The sequence below is a fragment of the Melospiza melodia genome, chromosome 4 (assembly GCF_035770615.1).
Source record: "Melospiza melodia melodia isolate bMelMel2 chromosome 4, bMelMel2.pri, whole genome shotgun sequence".
Lineage (NCBI taxonomy): Eukaryota > Metazoa > Chordata > Aves > Passeriformes > Passerellidae > Melospiza > Melospiza melodia.
The window spans coordinates 60,546,644-60,571,509 of record NC_086197.1 but is presented as its reverse complement, the minus strand read 5'-3'; the positions used below and the strand labels follow the sequence as shown (position 1 = coordinate 60,571,509).

At 37.6% G+C, this 24,866-nt stretch overlaps 1 protein-coding gene across 4 annotated transcripts in view; it reads right to left on the bottom strand.

Moving 5' to 3' along the window:
- EEA1 (early endosome antigen 1) overlaps window positions 1-24,866 on the bottom strand; it is a 195,867-nt gene that overhangs the window by 135,603 nt on the left and 35,398 nt on the right. For all 4 annotated transcript variants that reach the window (XR_010027587.1, XM_063154909.1, XM_063154910.1 and 1 more), the window contains 17 exons: window positions 22,051-22,200; window positions 20,932-21,051; window positions 20,500-20,703; window positions 19,641-19,841; window positions 19,323-19,436; window positions 17,967-18,122; window positions 16,074-16,213; window positions 15,199-15,529; window positions 13,686-13,787; window positions 12,407-12,601; window positions 11,010-11,192; window positions 5,241-5,426; window positions 4,689-4,820; window positions 2,701-2,886; window positions 2,155-2,393; window positions 588-708; window positions 148-246 (listed from right to left, as the gene is read on the bottom strand). Coding sequence is in view for 3 of the 4 variants with exons in the window: in XM_063154909.1 (XP_063010979.1) it covers window positions 148-246; window positions 588-708; window positions 2,155-2,393; window positions 2,701-2,886; window positions 4,689-4,820; window positions 5,241-5,426; window positions 11,010-11,192; window positions 12,407-12,601; window positions 13,686-13,787; window positions 15,199-15,529; window positions 16,074-16,213; window positions 17,967-18,122; window positions 19,323-19,436; window positions 19,641-19,841; window positions 20,500-20,703; window positions 20,932-21,051; window positions 22,051-22,200 (2,859 nt within the window). In the remaining variant the exon portion in view is untranslated. The remainder of the gene's footprint in view (window positions 1-147; window positions 247-587; window positions 709-2,154; window positions 2,394-2,700; window positions 2,887-4,688; window positions 4,821-5,240; window positions 5,427-11,009; window positions 11,193-12,406; window positions 12,602-13,685; window positions 13,788-15,198; window positions 15,530-16,073; window positions 16,214-17,966; window positions 18,123-19,322; window positions 19,437-19,640; window positions 19,842-20,499; window positions 20,704-20,931; window positions 21,052-22,050; window positions 22,201-24,866) is intronic.

Genomic DNA, 24,866 nt, shown 5'->3' with positions numbered 1-24,866 from the left:
AAGGCACTTCAAACAATAACTGTATTATGAGATGTCTTGAGAATCACAGTACGATTCAGGCCATTTTCTGAAGGCTGTATCCAATCCAAGAGTTTGGAAACAATGCAAATAGAAAAACACCATAGCCACAGAGTAGAACACACCTACCCTTCTTACTGTCACCGAAAAGCCTTTTCCACAGGCCATACAATTCTGTACCTCATTGTCTTCTGCCCACTTCCTGTTGAGAGCTTGCGTGTGTTTGATCTATACAGAAGATGTAAAAAAAACATCAGGCTTTTTTAAAAATTGCATGTCTATTCTCTCTAATACCCTCTATTTCCACAGCATGCACTACCTATTGCAAAATAAAAGCACCAATTATGTCACAATACTCAGGGCTTATGGCCATTCAGAGAGGAAACCTTCTAAGCTTCAAAACTATAAGCAGATTTAATAACACACAGACAGACCCTCACACACCACAAACATAACACCTTAATTCACTTTAGAAAGGCAACCCATCACCAAACTGACACAAATTTGAAATTCTCCTAAGGTCCCAAACAGAGAATCAACAGGTTTTATAGCTTCAAATCAAATTATACCTGCAATGACTGGTTTTCTCGGCCAAGTTCCTGCATTGCAGCCGTTGTATTGTCCAACTTTTTCTTCATTTCTACAAGTTTGGCCTGAAGCTTTTCAATTTCTCCCTCACTTTTTATACACCTGAGGCAAAATAATAAACAGTCAGCTGAAAGCATTTAAGACAATGCACACTGTCCTTTGAGCCAGTTGTCAGTCTGAGAACTTACCCGCATAAAATCCAGCCAAAAAAATCCTTACTCTGAAAAGTTCTTGGATGCCTTAACTAGGAAAACATTCTGTTGTAACAATCAGTTAAAGATTATACTGGCATTGCTCCTAAGTATCTGCAGCTTATCAATACCTGGAGTTACACCCCAAGGCAGGGACAGTGCTGAAGGCAGTCCCTCAACAGTAAGCCCTGATAAACACCCCTGTGCAATGGGACACTCTCCCAAACCAGCTGCTGCAGATCAGGTCAGGCAACAGGGCAGAAAAGAAACCTTTTTCTTCTACCAAGGCCACCTCCCATCAGCTGAAACTCAGTTAGCTGCTCAAAGCCAAATTTCAAAGGGTATTTTTCTGCCAAGCTGTAAACAGCTACAGGATGAGTTCAACACAGTACAGCAAGGAATTGCCAAAGAAAGAGGATCTCACTTGAATTGATCTCATCCTTTTCCAAGGTCTACTGCTCAAAAGTCAAACCACCAAGACTGAAAGTACTGACAAAGTTTTCCCCTCTGCCTTCACCAAACATGTCAGGAAAAAAGGACAAAGAAAGCTGCCTGTCTCACAGGTGTTTCTTCTACCCTGGAAATCACTGCATTCAAGTAGCTCCTGCTGCCTTGCAAGGCCTCCTGCTGTCTGAAGGAAAAGCACCCTGCTTACCTTAGACTCAAATATGTTGTAGAGACAACAGCAGGATGGGAGAAAATAAAACTGCAGCTTTTCAGGAGGAAGAAAATGCCTCCTTTGTGAACTTTAGCCTATCTAATCCAATTACACTCAGTCTCCTAACACAGAGTAGTGGGCACACCTGGGAGTTCCTATGCAAATTCTGTGTTACTTAAGGGGTCTCTTCCAGGCTTCTGAGTGACTTGTGCATGTATCCAAACTGAATCAAGGCATGGGAACCTCACAGTGATGCAGAAGGACAGTTAGCTCAGGTAAGAGAAGTTCTCTCTGCCAGGCCCCACAAGGTTGACACAACAGATGAGAAGCTACAGCCTATACACCTGAAATCTCAGAGAAGCCCAGTGGATTTAGAAGGGTCTTACAGATGGACATAAATCTTTGAGAGCAAGCACAGAGCTGTAGCTTTGGTAATTAGTAAAGATCCTGATAAGCCTGCCCTGTTTTCTACAGAATGATCACAAAGAGCACAGCTGGTTCCCAAAACCTCTTGCTGTGCTTTGGCAGAGATGACAGAGAGTTGCACTCTCGAAACTGCACCCACAGCCCAGGCACTAAGAGCAAATACAGACTTAAATAAAGCATGAATACAGAATCCCAAATCAACTCAAACAAGTTTTCACCCTCAGTTCATTTAATTTCTCAAACTACACTTCCTTAGTCATGACCACAGCTTACCTCTCCAGCAATGCTCTTCTCTCATCCTGATTATTCTGGACTGTTGCTTCCAGGACAGCATTGTCCCCACGTAAATCATCTGTCTGCTTCTCCAGCTCACTCACTCGTCTTTGACTGCTTTGCCACTCTTTCTTCATGGTAGCCAGGTTTTCATTCAGGGCTGTCACCTGCATGGTGAGCTTGGTCTCTTTTTCCTCATGTTTCCGTTTTTCTTCTTCTTTGTCTTTTTTCTCTGTGTGCTATAAAAAAAATGGTAAAATTAAAAACAAGCTTCCAAGCATTCTTTCCCTACTCCCTACATTTAATTGAGCCAAAGAATCTTACTGTAATAGAATCACTACTTTTAATCAAGATACTCTACTAGACAAGGCTGTCACCTCACTGAATTTTCCTACACCAATAAATGCCTCACAGATTTTTTTATCTTGTCATTTAAAAGCTCCCGTAAAGTGAAATTAAAGTCAACCCATTGCATCCTTTCTGTCTCTGGAAAAATCCAAAGGCATGTTCATAAAACAGCAGTCTCATTCTCTCTAACATACTAACCAGTTTGGCTTCAATTTCAGCACATTCTTTCTTCAGCTCCTCTTCTCTCTTTTTCAGCTGATCTTTGACAGCTTGATGTTTTTGTTTCTCCTGTTCCAGAGCTGAATTTACATTATCTATTTTGCCCTGCAGTTCTAATTTCTGTTGAATCAATAGCTGGTTTCCATCCTTGAGATTTGTCACCTCCTGTTAGGATACAGAATTCAAAGTTAAAGTAGCAACTCTGAAAGTGTAAATCAATTTAAATTAAAATTACTGTAATTCTTTCCTAGGAGAGGACAGTGATAATTTTTAGTTTTATCACTACAAGAAAGGATGATTTTATAGAGTAAAGTATCAGTGATTTTCATGATCAAAGATTTTTAACTTATATTATGATCAACATTCAATTCTAAAAATAATTTTAATATATGTTTATACTAAAGTAGAGAGGAAATCTGTTGAATTGTTTTCTACCACTCCTTGAAAAGATGCATCCATTGTCATTTTTTAGGTACAGCTCTAAAATTTACTTCACATTGTTCTCTGTTTGCAATAATGAGGTTAAAACTTTAAAATGACAATGTAAAACTGAATGCTGATGGAAGAAAGTTAGTTTCTATTAGTCCTCAGTGTATAAAAAAATTACTCTGTTTTAAGCAAATGGGATGATGTAAATAATTGCTTTACTTGTTCTTCTGTAATCGAACTCAAGTAGAACAGTTCATTTAATTAACAGAAATAATTTTCCTTAAATTTACACAGTCAAAGATACAGGTTCTGACAGACTAATAGGGGTGGACCATTTTCCATAAATCAAAATTCACAATATGAGTTAATACCAAACCAAGGACAGTGAAAAGAACATATCCTCAGAACAAGTGGATGCCCTACAGATACATATAAATCTATTCCTTGCTAGGAGATGGGAAACAGAATTTAAGTCTTTAGGAGACTTAAATTAAGTCTAACTAAGTCTGATTGCTTGTAGGGAAATGAAGACATTACTATTAAGCTGATACTGGTGTGCACACCTTTTACATCTTCATAAATTTTATTCTTTAGAATAGAGATTGTAGGAACAACAAGAATTAGAATACCTTTCCCCAAGCACAGAGTGCTCAAGAGAAACAAAGTACAGACTTATACCTAAAAATTACAGACCATTTTCTAAACAATGGAGAACAAAAGAACATCTGAAGGCTGTAAGCAATCATGTTATTTTCTTTTAGTTTTATTAATGTATAGGGAATTGTACCTGTATTTATAATTGTGCAATAATTTAAACTGTGTGCTTAACAGATGCAAATATAACTGCTTATGGAAAACACAAACTGCAGCCTTTTAGGAATTTTAGCTTTTATAGGGACTAAAAAACCAGAATATGTAGAGTGTGGCATGAAACAGTTAGTTTCACTGAAGACTAAAAATTATTTCATTAAATCTTCTCAACCTTTAACCTTTAGAGAGCTCAACTGATTGTTATGATTTTGGAAGAGAGTTAGACTTTTATGAAGCTCCTGACATTTGCCTTTTTTGAGGCTTCCCCAACTGTAACTTTTTAAGACATTTTAAGAAACAACAGTAAGAGAATTTCATCTCTACCATGCATCCTTGAGAAGGCCCAGATGTGCCTAGAATATGTGGAAAACTTCACCCTTGTGATTCTTCTGGACCACTTTTCATTTCAGAATAGTCAAGCAGGGGTATGCAGAGTGAATTTACAGTGGAACTGAAGAAAAGCCAGGACATACAACCCATCCTGAAGCTAAGACAAGTTATGCAGCCCACCTGGCTCACTAGGCCCTGGGGCTCAAGAATCATCACCAACCAAGACATCATTGCTGAGGGAGCTCAATAAAATCTGCGCTTTGGTTCCCATACCTGTACTACCAATATTTACAGTAACCATCTTTGCAAAGCCATTCCAGAAAACATCTACTGAGTAGACACATATTTCTCATCACATAACCAAACATATGAAGAAGACTTAGCTTGTCTCAAGGTACCTTCTCAAATTCTTGCTTGCAGGCTTTAAGCTCTTCACCCAGCTTGGCACTTTCTTTTTCGAGTCTGTTCCTTATTTCCTGGAGCTCTGCCGTTTTACATTTTTCATTAGCCAAATCTTTTTCTTTCAAAATCTTGAAGAGAAATAGAAGTGCAAAAAAAGTTACCTCTTCCAAACTCACAAAATAAAAAACCCAACCAAACAAAAAACATTCAGGGCCCAAAAACTATTTGGCGACTTTGTAACTATGGAGAAACAACTGCCACATATCTATCCATAGTTTGTAATGCAATTAGCAGCATGATTCCAGTTTTAGATTTAAAACTAATAATGTTTTCCCACCTGTCTAGACACAAACCTGTCTAGAAAAATGAAAGCATATTCTGAACCGAATTCAGTACAACTGTCTCTTTTCACCAGAGGTTCAGTAAAACTGTTATTGCTATGCACTACAACAGTGTTATGCTCTCAAATCAGAAAATAATAAAGGGTGCCTGCATGGAGTGGATGTGATATCTCCTGTGAGGAGATTTCAAAAGGCAGAGGCATTTACCCTGTCATTCTGAAGATCTTGCAGCATTTTGGTCTTCTCACCCAGCTGCTGTTCTTTCTTTGATGCATCCTGCTCCAGTGCAGACTGAGCTTTCTTCAGCTCCTGAATTTGTTGATTACTGCTAGCAATTCGATTCCTGCTGGAAACTAATTCTTCTTGAGCTAGAGCAAGTTTTTCTTCTGTGGACTAATCACAAAGAGAGTTCTGCAAGTTATGCATCAGTATAAAAATTACAGATACTAAACAGCCACTTAAACATTTTCCAAGTAGAAAAACTGCTACCTGGTGTGCAACATTTAGCTTCAAATGTCGACAGAGCATAATTACAGAAACTTCCAGTTTACAAGGTTACCCAAAGTAAAAAGAAACTATGCCAGCTGAATTTACAGGAACAAAAACTTACTGTACGTATTCCAGCCTGCATCCTTGCACAGACAAAAGGTGATAACATGCAGAAGGGTAAAGAACAAAAAGTGACTGCCAAAAAGAGAATACACATGAATTTGCTCACATAAATTAATTTTATTATCTAGGCAAATCAACTGTTCTATAACTCTAGATAGCTGTTACTTAAGAAGCAGTGAAGCTATACTTTGAAGATTTCAAAAATTATTCAATGCTATTTGCCACCAATGACTTAATAAAGTTAGTACTAGGTCAACTGTAAAATTTTTAAAAATTCTGGAGTAAAATGTATAGGATAAAAATGCTAATATCCGGATAAAATGTTTCACAGTTTCTGCTGCATAAGCATTGTAAACAATAAGTTTAAACTTTCATTCAAAATCCAGAGATGATACTTTATTTGCTTCTAATTCTCACCATTACCTAGAAAAAGAACTTGGATTTATCTCTCTGAAGCAGGTCACAAAATCCCAAGAAACAATACAAAACTTGGACCCAAAGCCAAGCTCATTCTGTTTGCCCACAACAAAGTCTAACTTTGGGAGGTCTTTTTCAGTTTTTAAACCTTCTAGCTTAGCTAAAGACTAGTTCCACTTGAAACCAACAGGGAAAAAAAACAACTAAACAAACTCATCCTCCACTTCTCCAAAATATTGGCATTTTATGGAAACTTTTGATGCTATGATACAGAAAATGAGCCGAGATTTATTATTACTAATAAGTTTATTGCCTTCAGTGCAACAGTAAGGATTTAAATTCTTCCCAAAAAAACTCAATTCTTTTTGAAGTTCTTGCTTAAATATTAATCAAACCTCTTGTTGAAGGTTAGTGGTTTTAAGAGGAACTATAAGCAGAATTTTCACTTAATTCAATTATGCATATGCTTTAGTCACTCCCATATTGATTTAAAAGCTAATTCATTTCTGATGCCTCATGACCCTCCTTTGTAATATCTAAAGTATTTTGCTTGTAGAGTCAGATTTAATTTGAAACAGCAGTGATGGAACACTGCTGATTCAACAGCATTTTCAAGAATCCCCAAGACTCTTAAAAAGCTCACACCAGCTTTAAAATCAACTTTCAGGCAAATTACTTCACTTGTTTTCTGAGCTATTAGAATTTACTACTTAATACTTTGAAAGGTGTTGACTCAGAATTTTTTTGTAAAAAAAATACGAGATGATTCTGCAGTTTCAAGGTATCAGGGTTGGTATTTCAGAAAGCAAAATTATCTCACCCTGTGTACAGTGGAATACCATTGTCTTCCTAACACTGAGGGAGGATAGGAATTCTAGCATCATCATATAACATCTTCAACAGTATCTGAAGTTTTAGAAAGAAACATAGCAAAGCCACAACTTTCATTCAATTCTGTTTCTAGTAGAAAAAATGTGGTTACATCAAATTTGCTAACACCAGATGATTAAATTTGATGAAGTGGACAGTGACTTCTCTCTCAACCCACGCCTCAAAGTGTCTGCACTGTACAGATCATCTCAGTGTGTCTACACCGAGGCTGAGACAAGGAACAGGTACTGAACAAAAGAGGTCAATCAGTACTTATTTGTGTAAATAAAGAGAAGTGCTAAGCTGACTGGTACACACTTTAAATAAATACAAATATTTTAAAATTACCGTTTGATTCACAAATGGTCCTAGCAGGGGGGTGGATTCGATTCATTCTACCTACATGAAGTGCACAAAAAAGCATCTGAGTCTGTGTGCTCCCCGATCCCAGTCCACAAGGATCAACATTAAATTATTCATTAAATTAGATGCTAACCTGATCTCTCTTCATTCCCTAAGAAAAGAGTTAGACTGACTGTATGCAACTTAGGCTCCTGACTTACACAACCAAGCTCTGGCAAGTATGAATTTCGTTCCAGAACATTGACTGAATACATGCTGACAGCAATGCCAACACTGGAGACAAAGAAACATTCTTTTGAAAACACAGAAGAAACCAGGACTGACTACAAAAAGCACAAATGCCAAAACTCAAGAATATTTGGCAGAGCTCAGGAGATCAGATTCATAGAAAATATTCTTGCACTAAGTCAAAATCAAGGCAAAAATAACAGTTTGTACATTTTTATTAACTCTTCTATACAAAAAAAGCCTTTTTTTGCACACACACACAAAAAAAGTGTGAATATACACACCCTGATACTTATATAAATATGTGTGTGTATATACAAAAATTATTTAGTGATATTCTTTTTCAATTATATATATTCTTTTTTATCAAAAACTATGGCTTTAACAAACACTCAAATCTATTTCTTTTTCCAGCCCCAAAGACGAAAGCATGTGTGAAAGTTACTGTTAGAGACATTTTTAATCCAAAGTAAATTTGCAGCAAATAGTATCATAAAATTATAACTACATTCCCACTCCAGTTTTGGGGTTTTTTTGGTTTGGTTTTTTTTTGTTGTTGTTTTTTTTTAATGATAACACTTGTCCCTGTCCTGTGCAGGACTCAGAGCTGCACGGCTGCACCTGGCCACAGCTCCATGGCTCGGCGCTGTGCTGGGGACGCGGCGCGCAGGGGCGAACCTGCCGGGAGCGCTCATCCCCTTGCCGGGCTCACTCCGCCCGCAGCCGGAGCGGGCGCCAGCAGCGCCTTTCCCGACACATGCCGGCAGATGGTGCTCCGTGCCCAGCACCCAGAGCCTCTCGCCGCCCTCGGCCCCGCCACCAGCATGGTGCCACACCACGTCAGCGCGGCTCGGTTTTCCATTTAAACCCAGCATCGCTAGGAGGTCATGATCTGGCCATGCCTCTTCTGGACAATGCTGGGCTCCTGACAGTGCTGACTCAACAGCTCTGCGGGGAGGTCGTAACTCTGCTAAAAATCCTGCACTGAAAGACACCCAAGTTTTAGAAACTTCTACCACTGCCTACTGAGAAGATTAAGGCCAATCTAAAGCTCGGTCTGCCCATCAGCTTTGGTTCCAAACTTCACACAAAACACACAGCTCTGGGTCAAATGAGCTACTTTCAATAAGTAACTTGCCCAAGGCAAAACATCATGCAGACAACTGATTTTGAATAGGCTGTGAAATTCTACTACAAAGTTCTTCAGTGGCATTTTGATATTCATCTCTCAAGATTAACATTTTCACTCTGAGGCTGTCTGAATGTGCATTTGCTTTTGAGGCCTTCTAAGACAAGTTATTGTCAGGATCTCTAGCTTGTCAGAGTGACCCCGAGAAGAGTCAGAAAGTCTCTTTTCCCAGCCCGACGGTTGAAGAAGGAGTCAGAGCTCTTCATTTCTCGGTCTCAAGGTTATTGTATCTTATCTATAAAATTCTTTCTCCTGCCCTGCCGAGGTCCACTCAGCAGGACAGTCTGAGGCACTCTGCCTGCTCCCAGGGTGGTGTTATGTCTTTATACTAAAAACCACGTGTACAATGTTTACAATTACTTTCCAATACCCGTCACCTATGTTAGACAGTGAGCTTCTACTGTAAACCAATCGGTAAATGCCAACATCACAGCAGAAGGTGGAGGCCAACAAGAAGGAGAAAGACTGGACACGCCCAGATCCCTCCATCTTGTCCCCCTTAATCTCCATTCTAGGAACCCCAAAACCTACTTTTTCACTATCATTCTACTTAATTTGTCATGGCTTGCAGATCTTCATCTAAGGTTGATAATTTGCTCCATGGGTCATAATCAAAACCACAGGCATTCTGGGGCTCTGTGCCAGGGTCTCTGAGAGTCCTGGCAGGGGTCTTGGCTGCTCAGGACAGCCAGAGGGATGTCCTGGCTCCTGACAAGTAATCACTGCTTCTTTAGTTGAATGTTTTACTGAGGCAGCACAACCATGATTAAAGTTCAGTTCCCCACCTTTTCCCCCTTCCAGAAAAAAAAAAAAAAAGAAGAAAAAAAAAAAGTGGCATCAATCAGACCTCAGTAATCCTAATTAATATATTGTTTTTTACAAAATTTTTAAATCAAGCAAACAGCCTCCAAATTGGTACACCACTTCAGTACTTAGGAACCCAAATCTTCTTCAGCCTCTCTAGGCTCCACAGAAACTTACATTATAAATCAAGTTACCTGATTGCTCACCTTAAAAATCTTCTTTCCCCATTGTCATCACCTTATTTCCTTATTTTACCTTTTAGCATAGAGCTCTCCCTCTCTCTTGCTACCACCCCCATCCGGTCTAAATACATGTGAGACACTTACTGTCCTATTTTGTATTTGACAGAACTAGAGGTCATCAAACTGCTTTAATAACAATACTTATTCACAGCTATTTTCCAACAAGTGATATACCTTAATGAAAACTACACCAAACCCCCCACTCTGTTACTGTGGCCTGCTTCTACAGGCCACTCCATTACCAAAAGGTGATTTAAATGCATTGCAGGAAATAAACTCACAGATGCATATGTGCAATAGTAACAAACTGAAAGAAAGAATATGCTTAAACCACCACTGCTTGTTAATCATGCAGAAGTTTCCCCCAATTTAACATAGCAATTCAGCCATGGTGCACTGAATGTGAAGCTTCAATAAGCTGCAGGGAAACATGGCAGGTAATTTATCACTACAGAGGAGTAAGTCTAATAAAACTGCAGTGGCCTATATGTAAAGGAGGTATTTCTCTGTTTCTTAAAATAACATGAACCTGGCGTTCAGCCTCTGGGGCACAGGATGTCCTTGGGACGAACTGAAGCATTGCCTTAGTACTGACACTAAGCAGAAGGCCAGAAAAAAGGGCCAAAAAACACCTTTGCTGACTGGCTCAACTCTCAGCAATACCTCTTTGAAGGCACTGCACACTAATACAAAACCAGGTAACTTCAGGAATACCAAAAACTTCAAGAAGTAAATTTTGGCACTTGTATTCCAGGTAGGTCCATAAGCCTACTGTTTCTATAAGTTTGACATCTCCTAACATCTACCATCAGCCAGGAATATTCTAGTTAAATCATCTGGAAGATAGCAGTTACTCACATGCTGGCAGACCTTGCCCTAATTAGCTATGCTATTTAAATTAGTTGAAAGCTACATAACAAGTAGTTATATACTTTCCATTAGTTGAAAGTATATAACAAGAAAAAGCAACATTAAAAAAATCACCCTAATGACCATGAAACCAAATCACTCTTCACTTTGCTGCTGCAGAAATGCAAGGGTATTTCAGGTAAACTGGCAAATCTTTAAAGTTTGCCTTTAAATTAGTTTCAGAATTTCTTTTGTCTCAGGAGAAGGGATTAAATAGCACTAAATACTATATATAGCAGAAGATTTTTTTTCACTTATATAGTTCTTGCATTGTTTCTTGGTCTTCAAAATGGATATTAACACCTGCTAATTTACACATGACATTAAAATGACTGCAAGTACCTTAAGGTCTTGCCTGGTTGCCAGCAGCTCAGACTCTTTGCCATAAAGATCCAGCTGCAGCTTCTCCATGTTTTCTTTATGTTTATCATAGGCCTTCTGTAAATCTGCCAGCTTGCCTTTCTCTGCTTTAAGCTCCTGTGCTGACAAAATGGACTGCTGTTGTAGTTTATTCTCCAGCTCTGCCTGAAACATAAGCATAGAAAGTTTTAGTTAAAGTTACAGACAGTAATGTTAGCTTAAGCATTTCAATAAAATGTATTTCTACTGCAAGAAGAGAATTTTGTTCTTATGGAATAACAGTTCAGTAACTTGATATTTGTGATTTTACAGTAATGTTTTATACCTAATTTAACAACAAAGTTTAATTCACTACAAAAGACAAAGTGAAACACATTAAGACTAAACAATAAAAATAGGAATAATGTTTCCAAGTGTGCTGGTTTTGGCTGAGGTAGAGTTTTCCTCATAGTAGTTAGTATGGGGGCTGTGTTTTGGATTTGTGGTGGGAACAGTGTTGTTGTGACAGGAATGATTTAGCCACTGCTTAGCAGCAGTTACACAGAGCCAAGGCCTTTCCTGCTTCTCACACCACCCTATGAGCAAGAAATCTGGAGGTGCACAAGAGATTGGAGAGGGCACAGCCAGGACAGCTGAACCCGCTGACCAAAGGGAAATTCCATACCATAGGACATCATGCCCAGCTTATGGAGCTGGCAGAAGAAGGGAGGAGGGAGTGTGGAGTGATGGTGTTTGTCTTCCCAAGCACCAGCAGCTGAGTTGATGGCTGGGTTAAACCACAACACCAAGACCAAATGTTTCCACAGGCTGTCTAAAGCACAAATATGAACATGGAGCATTAGGCAGCCAAAGCTGGAGCCACATTTAACAGTGCATGGCACACAGCACAACATTCTCTAATGTTCTAAGACATTTGAACTCTTCCCATTATGGTTTATGAGTTTTACACTGCCACTCAGATAATTTTGGTATAATATGAGAAGACTGGGTTTAAAACTGGCATGGACATTTTAAAACACTGCAGAGTTTGTCTAAAAATACTCTCACGAAATTCTACTGCTTTATAAGAAAATGGCAGCTTTTGCTTTGCTCCTGATGCAAAAAACCCACATTCAATCTACGTTATTTTATCCCTTTACTAAAATTCAGTTCCTATGGAATTGATATTTCAGCACTGGTTCTTTTCATTATTGCTGTTGATGTTGCTGTTTTTATCTCCAACAGCATCTGAAGACCTCACTTCCATATCCTGACCTTACCATTTCCAACAAGACTACAGCAAACAGAGTTTATCACAAAGTTATTGACATAAAAGCTTCAATATTTATCAGAGGAATTTACATTCATTTTCTTGTAAGAGTAAGAAAGGACAGTCTTACCTTTTCTAAAAGGGCACTTTTTAATTCAGCTTGCAATGTTTCACTATGTTTTTTCTTCTGCTCAAAAGATTCTTTTAACTCTCTCAGCTTTCCCTGGAGATGTTGCTCACTTTTTTCTTTTTCCTTCAGAAGACCCTGGATTTCCAGCACTTGTGCTCTTGCTGAATCAAGGTCTACAGACAACTGCTTAGAAATCTATATTCAAAAATATTAAGTAACTGTATATAATTTAAATTTAAATCACTTTTTGTACATGCTGTTCACAGAACCAGACCATCCCACAGTGCCACTGCTGTTTCATAGCTATGTGGTTGAACACTGGCAAGCAGATTTTAAGAACTGCCACAACACATTAAAATAATCTGTTATTCCAAATTTACTACCCAGAGATCAACAGCAGTCTTTTTTATCCACTCTAAATTAAGATCAGGCAAGTTTTCTTACACCAGCAGTGGTTTGGGCTCTCCTGCTGCCAACTGTAGCACACACCAAGCTCATCCTTCTGCACTTTCCACTGAGCACCACAGCACTTCAGCTGAACGAGTGAGGAGCCAGGGAAGGAGCAGCAATAGTCACAGAGCAATTACCATCACACCTGCACACCCTCAAACCTCTTTCAGACAGTAAGTGTCCATCACACTCTATCAAACTATGTCCATTGATCAAATCTTTTCTGATTCCTTTAGGGAACAGAAGATGCCTTAGGTAAAGAAATCCATGAAAGCAGATGTGTCCTTCAGGCTGCCAGCTGCACTGCATGGTCTGAATGCTATCTTTGAAAAAGAAGTACATTTGGTCCTTATGTAGTCACAAGCGACTTACACAAGTTTGAAAAAGCAATTCAATCCTTGAAGGATATCTGAAAATGTCCTGCCAACTACACTGAGAACATACTGAATAAGCCTGAGAATAAAGTAGATCTAAGGATATGAAATAACAACTTTTATTGAAAGGAATTAAAAAAAAAAAAAAAAAAAAAACCAAGGACACAGTAATACCACATAACCATTTCACTAATGAAAAAACCTGAAGGGCTAAAATCCCCTGCTATGGTATGTGAAGCACTGAAAACTATGACTAAAACCTGTATTTTAAAGCTTCACATTACCCTCTAGGAAAGTTTTAGTATCACCTTATTTCAGTGCCAAAGATAGTATACAATTTGAGAATTGAAACATCTTTATCTCTTATCAGTCCCAGTAGGTGAGAATGAAAATCAATCTTTTAAACATTTATTATTATTGGTTTTTAGATTTCTGAAACTAAGCAGACAACTTACCACCTCTTTTTTCTCCAGGGAGTTTTTCAATTCATTCCTCTCTTTAGCTACAGACTCTGTTTGTATCTGAAGTTGGTGTTTTAACTCTTGGCAAGATTTTTCCTAAAAAACATAAGGCAAGGAAATATTCCTGTTAGCTTCTACGACTTTGTATGGAGCATTTTTGCAGGAGTTCCACATTCTGAAAAATACCGCTTTCATTTCCAATGAAAAATCTTGCCTCTCAACTGCAGACACTTTCAGCTCAAAACCTGTCAAAACTTTAAGGGGCAAATCTAAGCCACACATTAGATGCCCCATACTAATAAACTCAGCCAGGTGCCAGAGTTTCTCTGATTAACGATAGCCTCCCTGTTTGAAGCTTCTCCTTCTTGATGAAGTAGAGGGCTTACTGGTCTCACTCAGGGTCTAAAACTCCTTCATGTTCTAAAACTCACAAGCAAGTAAATTTGCAGACCTCCACGCATATGCAACCATATGTTAAGTCCAAATACTACATATTTAAGACAGTGGAGAGCCTCTAAAAGACTCCAGAACTAGAAGCAGAATCTGGACTACTGCCTTTAAGTCTAAACTGGGGAGAAAATCCTTCAAGTTTTTAGGAGAAACAAATCGTTAAACAGCAGTAACTAAGAAAAGCAAACAAAAGAGCTTTCCTTCAAAAGCTGAATGAATAAGAGAAAAATGTTCTTTTTAACTAGGAGCAGATCAGAATAAAAGCAGCTCTGAATGGCTCTGGAAAATGGACATGTAAGATGGGAAGAGTATGAGGAAGACAGCCCTTGCCACATCTGAGACAACACTGTCAGAACAACTGTATTCATACAGTGCCCATTCATATCACCAAGGCAGAAGAGGTAAGAAAAGCCCTAGTAATAATTTACTTTCTTTACCATAATAGGTTGCTCTGGTGGTCAAGTACTTGTTATACTGTTACTTTTAAGACCTTTCTGAAATTCAAATAGTTCTAGTACTCCAATAATACCTTAAGCTAGGCATTCCCCAAATGACAGATGATGTTACTCTCTGCCTGCAGCTTTCCAACATGTCCAGACAAACACACAGGAAGTTCTATATACGAAGACTTCAGAAAGGGAATTAAAATGGCCTCAGAAAAATAACTTCTTCAATACAACAGCATTTTGCAAAGGTTCTAAAACTTTGTGCTGTTATTACACAGCTGATGCATTTTTTAAAAGGGGACGTTTGCCATCAAACTGTTTCACCACCATTTGTCATCTCCATTTAGTTTCTTCATTATGTCAAAGGTGTGCAGGAAGAGGAAAGGATTCTGTTATGTGATATGACTGATGCTTACTACTGTAAATATCTAGGCAAAAATTTAAGGTGGGAAACATGTATGAACTACTAAAAATCACAATTTGGTTTTCCTCACAGTACTAAATATTCATGCATTTTCATCATATGTACACTGTTTTCAAACAGAAAGCAAAGTCATTTTATCAGAATGTATATACACCAAACTTAATGCCTAACTAAAGAATCTACTAACCATTTCTGCCATAGCTGCTTTTCCTTTTTTAATTTCGTTTTCTAATTCCTCCTTTCTTTTTTTGAAGGATTCAGAGCTTTTTGAGAGCTTATCTTTGGTATCTGTAAGGTCCTTTAATAGAGTGTCCTTCTCTAACTTCACTTGTTGCAGCTCTGATGTGGCTGCTTGCATTTTACAATCAAGTTCCTTGAGCTGTTTACTTGTATCTTGATTTGATTTCTCAAGGTTTTGTTTGAGACTGGCCTTTTCTGCCTCCTGCTTTTTAATTTGTTGATTTGCTTGGTCAAGGGCCTCAGATTTCTTCTGCAAATCCAGCTGAGCATTAGACATCCTGCAAATACAAAAGGATAAAACATATTTTTTTAAAGTTCTTTTTCACAGGTTCTTTTGTATCCTTAAATGTCTCTACCTTCACCCATGGCCATTACATCTCTCCAGTTAAGACAAAACAGCAATTTCAGAAACTAGTTTTGAGATGGTTCCTTCTTCCTCAACTATCATGAACAGAAACTACCCCTTTGCTGCTTATGCAAAAATCGCAAATTTGTATTTGAAAAAGGTTACAGAGGTATAGATATTTCAAGATGGACCTCACTACATCAGACTATTCAGCCATTTAGGTGACAACAAGCACAGTGAATAAAATGAAGAAGAGTAGTGAATCACAGCAGTCAGTGACTCCTGTGAGACAACATGGCAGATGGAGTGAAAGACAACAGGTGGGATACAACACAGTTCTTGTAGCAGAGGGGACACAGCACTTATTTACGACTTTTTGAAATCACAGGAGAGAAGCAGAAAATTTCAACTCTAGTCCAAACTGCCTCGGTTTTACGTCTGACTTTGAAAAGTACTATAACACAGGAAATGCATACGCTTCTCTTGCTGCTTCAAGTTGTTTACTCAGTTCTGCTGTCCGGAGATCTAATTCTTTGTTCTGATGTTGCTGTTGTTGTAACTCCTGAAGAGCTTGGTCTTTACTTGCTCTAGCATCAAGAATGTCACCTTCAAGTTTCTGAGAGAGAAAAATAAAAAGATAGAGCCATCAGAACACGACCAACAAAATAAAAATAGCAATAAAAAGCAAAGTCATCTAGTCTGTGAGTGCATTAACTGTAGAAAGCAGTGACAACTCTCACATATCATCTGTTTCATTACTTTGCAATTTATCTTTCATTGTTTAGTTCCTGCTAATCACCTGCTCCTCCAGAACTGAATTATTGTGTAAAACACTCTTAAAAGCATCTCTAAATAAAAGGCCGAGCAGGCATTTTATTGCAAAGTAATAGATAAAAAGCTTTACAGCAGAAGCAAATACACAAACTAAAGTGGTGAAGAAATTCTGTGCTTGCCTGGAAGAGGTTTTTCTTCTGTTTTTTTCCAAAGCTACTTTTTCACTCACATAGAATATAAAGAACACAGAAGCCTTCAGTAAATGGGCACTTTTAGACTCTTCAACATACTGACTGTTTTACAGGCACTTCTGCTTTCACACAGAGGCCACAAAACAAAGTGGCCAAGTTTCTCCATAAAATTTCCTGAGGGCTTTTTGTTTTCAAATTTTTTTTAAATGCCACATATTCAACTGGAATAATCTCAAAGAATGGTGATGATGCCAAGATTTTACATAGAATTGCATTCCTGTTGACAGCATCAACAACCCTGCTCAGTTTCACATTTTAGCTACCAGGAACCCCATAAAATCTTACACAAGCACGCTCTGTATTTCTCCCAAACATTTGTGTCCATTGGCTACTTGTGAAACTTCAGCAAAAGAATGAAAACTAAAAACAAAAATCAAAGTAGGCAAGAAAAATCCCAGTGTCCAAAAGAAGAGATGCAAGAACAAAATAATTATGCTGACAATTAAATGCATGACAGCTTTTAATAGCATTGGATTTAAAATTTCATACAGGTAAAAAAGCTTTTGTTCTCTTCTACAGAACACAAAAGCTAGGAAAAACACCCAACTCAGTCTTGAGCAAAAAGACTACCAACCTCCCTCAGAAGAGACAGACAACACTACAAAAACAGTTCTGCATGGCTCCCATGATCCCTGAATCATATGCTTTTGTGTGTTATGAATTTTGACTACCAAGATTTTTTTTTTAAATAGTGAACAAAAGTCAAAGCTCTCTCCTAAATTTTAAAGCTCTCAAGCATCAAGACTAATTCATATCCTTAACTGAAAATACTAGTATATCAAAACACCATGAAGTTCTGCAAACCTTCTGCCAGAATTATGTGGACTTTAAAATAAAAACTGATTTCAGAAGTGGAATGCAAAACTCCAGATCAAGTTAAGAGATGAAAGAGTGAGAAATAAATCTTGCTTAAAAGCCTACTGAAAGGCTTCAGAAATAAATTAAACCAGACAGGCAGTGTTAAGCAAGGCTAGCCAATGTAATACGTATTCCCTGCTAGTACTTTTAAAGTGTGCAAGTTTGACTTGAAAACTCAAATTTTGGGATATATTCATGTTCCTTAACATAAAGATTTCCAGGTAGCAGAAAGGCTGGTAGAAGCACACAGACAGGAAAATGACACAATAGTGGCAGTGTCATAGACCTATCTTCTTAATGTGATATACTAGTATGGAAGAAGAGAACAGGATTAAATGGTGAATCAGGAAACATTAGTGAGAAAGAAAACCCACAACAGTGATATTGAAATAATCCTTCCCCCCTAATTTGAGCACAGCTTTACCACATGCTGCCTAACAGCAGAGATCAGTTTCTGTAGGTACAGATATTGTGTTCAATACAAACCTTAAGCTGTGCCTCTAGTTCTTCAGTTTTCTGTTCTAAAGAAAGGCATTTTTCTTTGTACTCTTTAAGACTGGCTTCCAGCTGAGTACAGTACTCCTGCTTGTCATTCAGCTTAGCTGTAACCTGATCCAACTGAGCACTGACCTTATTTAACTCCTGGGTAAAACAAAATACAAAGGTTGTTACTTTTTAAGTAACTTCAAAAATTACTAATGTCATATATACTTCAAATTATCTAATGTGTTCAAAACAAAAAGGAAAATAATGTTTATTTTTTATTCTGAGGGGCAGGATATTGAAAGGAGAAACACATACACATGCACAAATTCCCTCTGTTTCACTGAAAAAAATAATTTTAAAGCCTCAATATTCTCTCAAACCTTACAGGCTCTGGCCTAAATGTTAACAAAGGTGTTTGAAGTTGTAAATGAAAAGGAATTGTAGATAATAAAGGTGCTAGATCCTCAAATTAGTACAGCAGTAACTAGCAAATGACATTAAAAAACTGAGATAAAATTTTTGATGTCTTTCTTTCTCATGAAATCAACCACCAAAGAGGAAAGCCAATAATATGGAAATGCTCAGTTCCCCACATACCAGGGATGATTTCAAAACATTTTGTCCAACAGAAAACAAATAAATGCTGCAAGAGACACAAACACATTCACCTAGTAACCACTATGACAACAGGTACATCGAAGTTCACTGTTCTCCAACCAAGCTGATGTATTTAGTTATTAATTAATTCTTTAATGGTTGCAAAAAGTTGTCTCCTGTTTACAGTAACTAATTACATTCCCATGCTACAAAATGGTGCCATATTAACATCTGCTGGTAATGTTTCCATGAAGACCACAGCAGCACTGATTTTAACTATGCAAATATTTGATTCAACATATGCTTCCCTAGGATTAAAACACATTAAAAAACATGTCCTTTTATCACCAGCCTTTTGGCCTACAGGGAATTATTTTTGAGTACCAGCAGCTGATAGGAAATTTATCTGAGTCAGCAGTAAGAGTTAGGAGTTTTTGCTTCTAGTAAGTGCATTCTACAATCTTTTCTTCATAGCATACACACATGAATTGAATAATACCTCCGGAATGCCTAAAGAAAGCTTAGATTCTGAAGAATAACCCTACAGCAAGGAGCAGACTCCCAAGTAAATTCCTTGCACTGCAAAATATATCTGCTCCAGAGCAGCAAAAGCAATTGAATGCATGCCACATGGTTAAAATATCCTAAATTATCATTTCCCAATGCTTATTCACATGTTCATTGAGTTTGTAAATAGATTATTTTTAGGTTTTTAAGCAGTTTTTAGGTAACACAGAAAATTTATGTGTCGCTTAATACCTGTTGTTTATCTTGCAGAGCATTCTGGGCAGTGTCCAGATGGTTCTGTAGATCTGCTCTCTGAGCAGCTTTTGATGCTTCTGCTGAAAGTAGCAATTCAGTCTTTGCTTTTACCTGAAAGATAAATTGTACTTCACTAAAACATCTGTTTTACCATAGCTCATTCTAGTTTTTTGATAGCTATCAGTAAGTTTAATAGTAAAATCAGCAGTATTCATGTGTTAGTGCATATATTTCCTTGTAGAAAAATTCACCTTTTCCCAAATAGGAAATCACAACCAGAATTTTTCATCACCATAAAATACAGAGATCCATTACCTGCACATCAAGTTGTGACACTTTCTCTTTACTTTCATTTAACTGACTGGTTAGTTCAGTGATGTTTGTTTCTAGGGAAAGCACACGATCTTGAGCAGCTCTTAGGTGTGCCTTTTGTTCTTGCACTTGTTCATGCAAATTCTCTTGGGCTTGTTTATGACTTTCTGATTGATTTTTCAGCTTTTCTGTCAACTGAGTTACCTGCAGTGGAAAAGAAAACAACATGAGAAGGCTGGAACAGCATGTCCAAGGAAGTAAAAACTTAATTTTAGTGTGTCTTATTATGGCTCTGGAGACTCAATGCTATCACATTTCTTTTCCTGAACCATTACAGTAAAGCTATATTGTTCACAACACCAGAGTTTAAATAGGTTACCAGCTGAAAATAGAAGCAAAAGAGAATTGTCAATTTGGCCTTACTGTAACAGAAACAAAATTCTAAGGAGACAGCAGATGCAGGCTAAACTGAATTTTGGTCTTGAAAGCCAGAATCAAACCTCTTTTTAAAATGAGTGAAACAAATGTATCTATTATTTTTATTTACATATAGTTATAAATATATTTATGGTTTTTTACAAGCATACACACATACAAATAAATATATAAAGTTATGTGTATGACTATTTGTAAGTACATATTACTAGCATATGTACAAATGAAATATCTAGGAATTCCTTTCCCTCTGCTGATAGCATGGAAGTCCCCAAAACACATGTCATGTGAAAATTACAGTAAGATCATTAAAGCAAGTTTAAAGAAATGAAATAGTATAGAAAGGATTAGTGTCATATCTGATGAGATAGAAAAAAAAAGGAAATAAATTCCAAAATGAGAAAGAACCAGATCTTGACATTCTTACCTGTATTTGTAATGCATGGTTTTTCTCTTGTAGCTGGTTAAGAACTGCAGTTTCTCCTTCACCAGCTTGAATTTTTGCATATAAGTCCTCTCTTTCCTTTTCTAGCAGAGAGATGTTGTCCTTACTTTTTTGAAGCAAAGCCTCAAGATTTTGAATTTTTTGGTCCTTATCTCCAATTTGTCGTAGTACTTGCTCCAGATCATTCTAGACAAGAAGATAATAGTGTTTATTTATAAGGACCTTAAAAATTGGTCCTAATGCATAAAATATTGGATAAATTTATCAAACACCTTCCCTATATTCTAGTCCAGATTTAGAAGTTAATTTCTTGAAACTAATATAATTCCTGCAAGTCACTTTTAGGAAGAAGAAGTATTTAGCATAATGAAACCCTGGAACCCATTTTCACATGAGGATACATAACTACATTACCTGGGCTTCTCGTAGTTTTGCTGTTGTATTTTGCTGAAGGGTCTGCTGCTCCTGGTGCTGCTGCTTTGCCTTTTCTAATTGATGTTGCAATTCTGTGGAATTTGCCGCTTTTTCCTTTAGCTGAAAAAAAAGCCCAAAACCAAATACCAAACAAACCAGACTAATAAGTGGAAAAAAAGCACCACTCAGTATGCCAGTTGTACTCAATGTTTACTCTAACTATAAACTATTTTAGAGTAAACATGGATTTTTAAAAACTTGTATAAAAACAAAAATCTGTAACACTAGATCAAAATCTAATCAAAGCATTCATTACAATTAATTGGTGAGATTCTATATCACAAGCAATAACTATAAAAGAATTATCAGATGCATGTAATTTAGCTCTCAAATAATCTAAAACATAAGAAATTTTTAGTATTTTTTTGCAATAGTTGTTAAGATGTAACACGACTGATAATAAAGATACCTGTAAAACAACATTATTATTACTTTTTTTGGCAACTTCAGTAGCAACTGTCAGTCATTATTTTAGTAGCAACTTCAGTTTAGCAGTCTCTCCTATACTAGTCAAGGCTTTGCAAATTAGCTACAGAAAAGTTTAAAGCTTTGACAACATACCACTCAGATATTTGGCCAATCCCCCTACAGCCAGCAGAAAATCAGCAACATATACAAGATATTCATTAAAACAAATAAAAATTAATAAAACAAGTGTTTTCTGCCCATCCAACCCACACTGATTATTAACCATCAATGACCTGCTGCACCATGCTTACTTTTTCTTCATGTAGGGCTTTATCTTAATATCTACATACAAAACTACCTATATCGGCCTTTGTGCACCTAAGTTATTTTTTCACAAGACCCTTAGACAAAGCTCCTAAGTGCAAAATGCACAATTTTTATTTGTTAAGCACCACAAACACACATACATCTGTTGAAGACAAACAGTGTCTAAGCAGATTTTGATAATTTTACTGTAAGTCCTTGACAGTATTAGTCAAAAGAAATTCCCATGAAAACAAACTTCATAAACTGCACTATCACCACAAGTGTGTGTAGAGACATATCATATTCATAGAGAACAAACTATAGAATCTGCATAAAAAGCCCTACCTGCTCTTCAGCACGAGAAAGCTTTAGCTGTAGGTCAGCCACCTGCTGCTCTCTGTCCATCAGTTTCTCACTGGACAGCTGCCTCTGTTCCTTGAGCCGCCCGTGTGCTTCCCCCAGCTGCCGCTCTGTCTCTAGGAGTTTACTGTGCAACTGCAAAAAAGAGTCACCCACGTTTGCAGTCATTCCTTAGCCAGCAGTGACACAGACTCATTTTGTGCAATGTTCATGTGAAGTTTTCATAACCCAGACCAAAACAAGTCCATGGCCTCCTCAGAAACACAAATCATGTTAAAAAACAGCATCAACGGCATAGGCAAGAAGAAATATTTTAAAAAGTGGGTTGGAAGGACCCAGAAACATCCTCATTTATCTACAGGAGCCCTTCAAAACAAGTCACAGAGATTTAACAGAAAGAGGGTGGTCCTTCAAAAGCATAAGGACTGTTGTGTAAAATAATGATGCTTTGAGCCACCTTGGCTTATCCAGTTCACCAGTTGACTCCTGCAGATCCAGTGGCTGAAGCACCCTGCCTTTACCTGCTCCACTGCCTCCCACAATACACTGTTCTGCTAGAATATTAAGAGTGCAATTTTTAGCTTGAGCTGGCTACATCAATGGCATTCATTCTCCACAGAGAAGAGATACATGAACAGTCACTGTAGGGTACACGGCAGCTTTGGTGGCTTATAGTCCAGCACTTTCCAGCAGCAAAGAGTAAGCAGGTGGATGTGCTCTTCCAGCTGGACACAAACCTGCTTCATGATTTTATCAGTCATCAAAAGCAGTACTGCACCATCTTCAAAGTGCAAGGATGACCTTTTACAATTCACTGTTCTAAAAAGCTCTTTTCATAAAATCAGCTGACTCCACATGAAACTGCTGCTATAGGTCCTGGGTTGCCTCCTGCCTACTTCTACATGAACATGTTCAAGGACACAATGACATGTTAACTCAGTGCAAAACCAGAGAAAGGATCAGACCTTGCAGCACAGCAAGAACTTTCCATAGGTTGTGGGAAAGCTATGAATGAAGCTTGATCCTCCTATGCATTTATGTCCAAGGCCCTTGAACCATTCACCTTTTAACTCCAGGTCCTCCCTTCAATACCCCTAAACCTTCCTCATGCTTCCCTTAAATCCCTACTAATATCTATGCAAAAGGCAGCCCAATTTTACTGTTCACTGCAAGCAATCACTGTTTGACCAACTGGCTGCCCAGCGGAGCAGAAAAAGGAACAGTAATTGTGATACCATTACACTTTCCACCCAGGTGTTAAGTTGGAGTGAAGCCTCTCTCCTGCTGCCTGTTTCCCAAAGAATTTTACACTGAAGTCCTTTGGACCATGTGTCAAAATTTAGCTCAACTTATCAAAAAATTGCAAAAGTTTAAAAGGTTTAGAGACAGAGAAATAAATGTATCTATGACTTACCTTCTTAAAAAATCAAACTAAATTATCTCCACACAACCACAAAAATCATGAGTGAAAAGCTGTTTGGCATATGGCCAAGATGGCGACTGCTAACAGTGACTGTACAGTTAAAAAAGAGATAGGAGAAGAGGGAGGATAGGATGAGGAAAGAGACCATATCTCTCTTACAGTAACTAAGAATCTCTCTTACAGTAACTAAGAACATTTGTCTTTTCTTGCAGGATCACCAAAAATACAAACAAGAACTGTAGGAAAAAATCTATTGAAGAAAGGGTGCAACAAGATAACTATTCATTGCTATGCTGATACTAGGAGAAAATGTTTGGAAAAAGGGAAATCAGTAACAATATTTTACACTAGTTACTTTTATTACAGACGTGGTGAAGTATTTTTGAAGAACTTTAAGATGACATTTAAGTAAAAGGGACCATAAAATCCAGGATTAACCTGGATGCAAGAATGCAGAATGCATTCTTGCATACAGAATGCAAAAAAAAAAAAAATCATGAGAAAATATCTAGACTTTTAAAGATACAATCAAGTAGATTCAAATTTTCTGCACAAAATTTAGTAGCAATTAACACTTCTTCAAAACTGAAGGAGTCCATACTCTCTCGTCCACACCCTCCTCCTACTGCTGGGCTAGAACCAACATTATAACTGAAGTTTCTTCCATTAATATCACTTCTTCCACATCACCCAAATTCTAACATGTACAAATTTAAGCAGATATGCACTCATTCAAATGAATTTTGAGAAGATGACAAGGATTCTTAAAAAATGTGATTTGACTAAACAACTCTACATATACCTCCATAAACAGAATTCATAATGCTAAATGTAAGCTAATGGGCTACATGCATAAAAAGGTAACTCCAGTGAAGTACCAAGTGAATAAATATGAGGAATTTAGTCTTTTCATTGCAATAGTAAATGAACTCTCCTTTGCAGGAAGAAAAAAGAGAATATGTTTATGCTTAGCTTTTCTTTTCTTTTATACCACGTACAAAGGATTTTTTTTCCTGCACTATTCTTTTACCATACAACACATCCTGAATTCAGCGGCTTGTTAGGTTGTCTTCCTTCCCAATGGTATCACCAGAGAATGTGTCATGCCTCCATTTCCTATCATAGGAATTCATTCAGCAATGCTTTACTCACCATCCTCCTCCTTAATTTTCCCACCCCAAAAATCACCTTGAAAATGTCCTCTGAGGCTGAAGACAGATTTCAGCTCAACCTCTTGGCTATGATTCTGTTGCCCAGGCAGTTTCACCAAATGCAGATAACTAACATAATTATCTCCTCTCATCCTGACAGAACACTGATGGGAGAAGGAAGACCATTCTGGGGATGTAATACACACATAAATGTGGTTCAGCCAAGT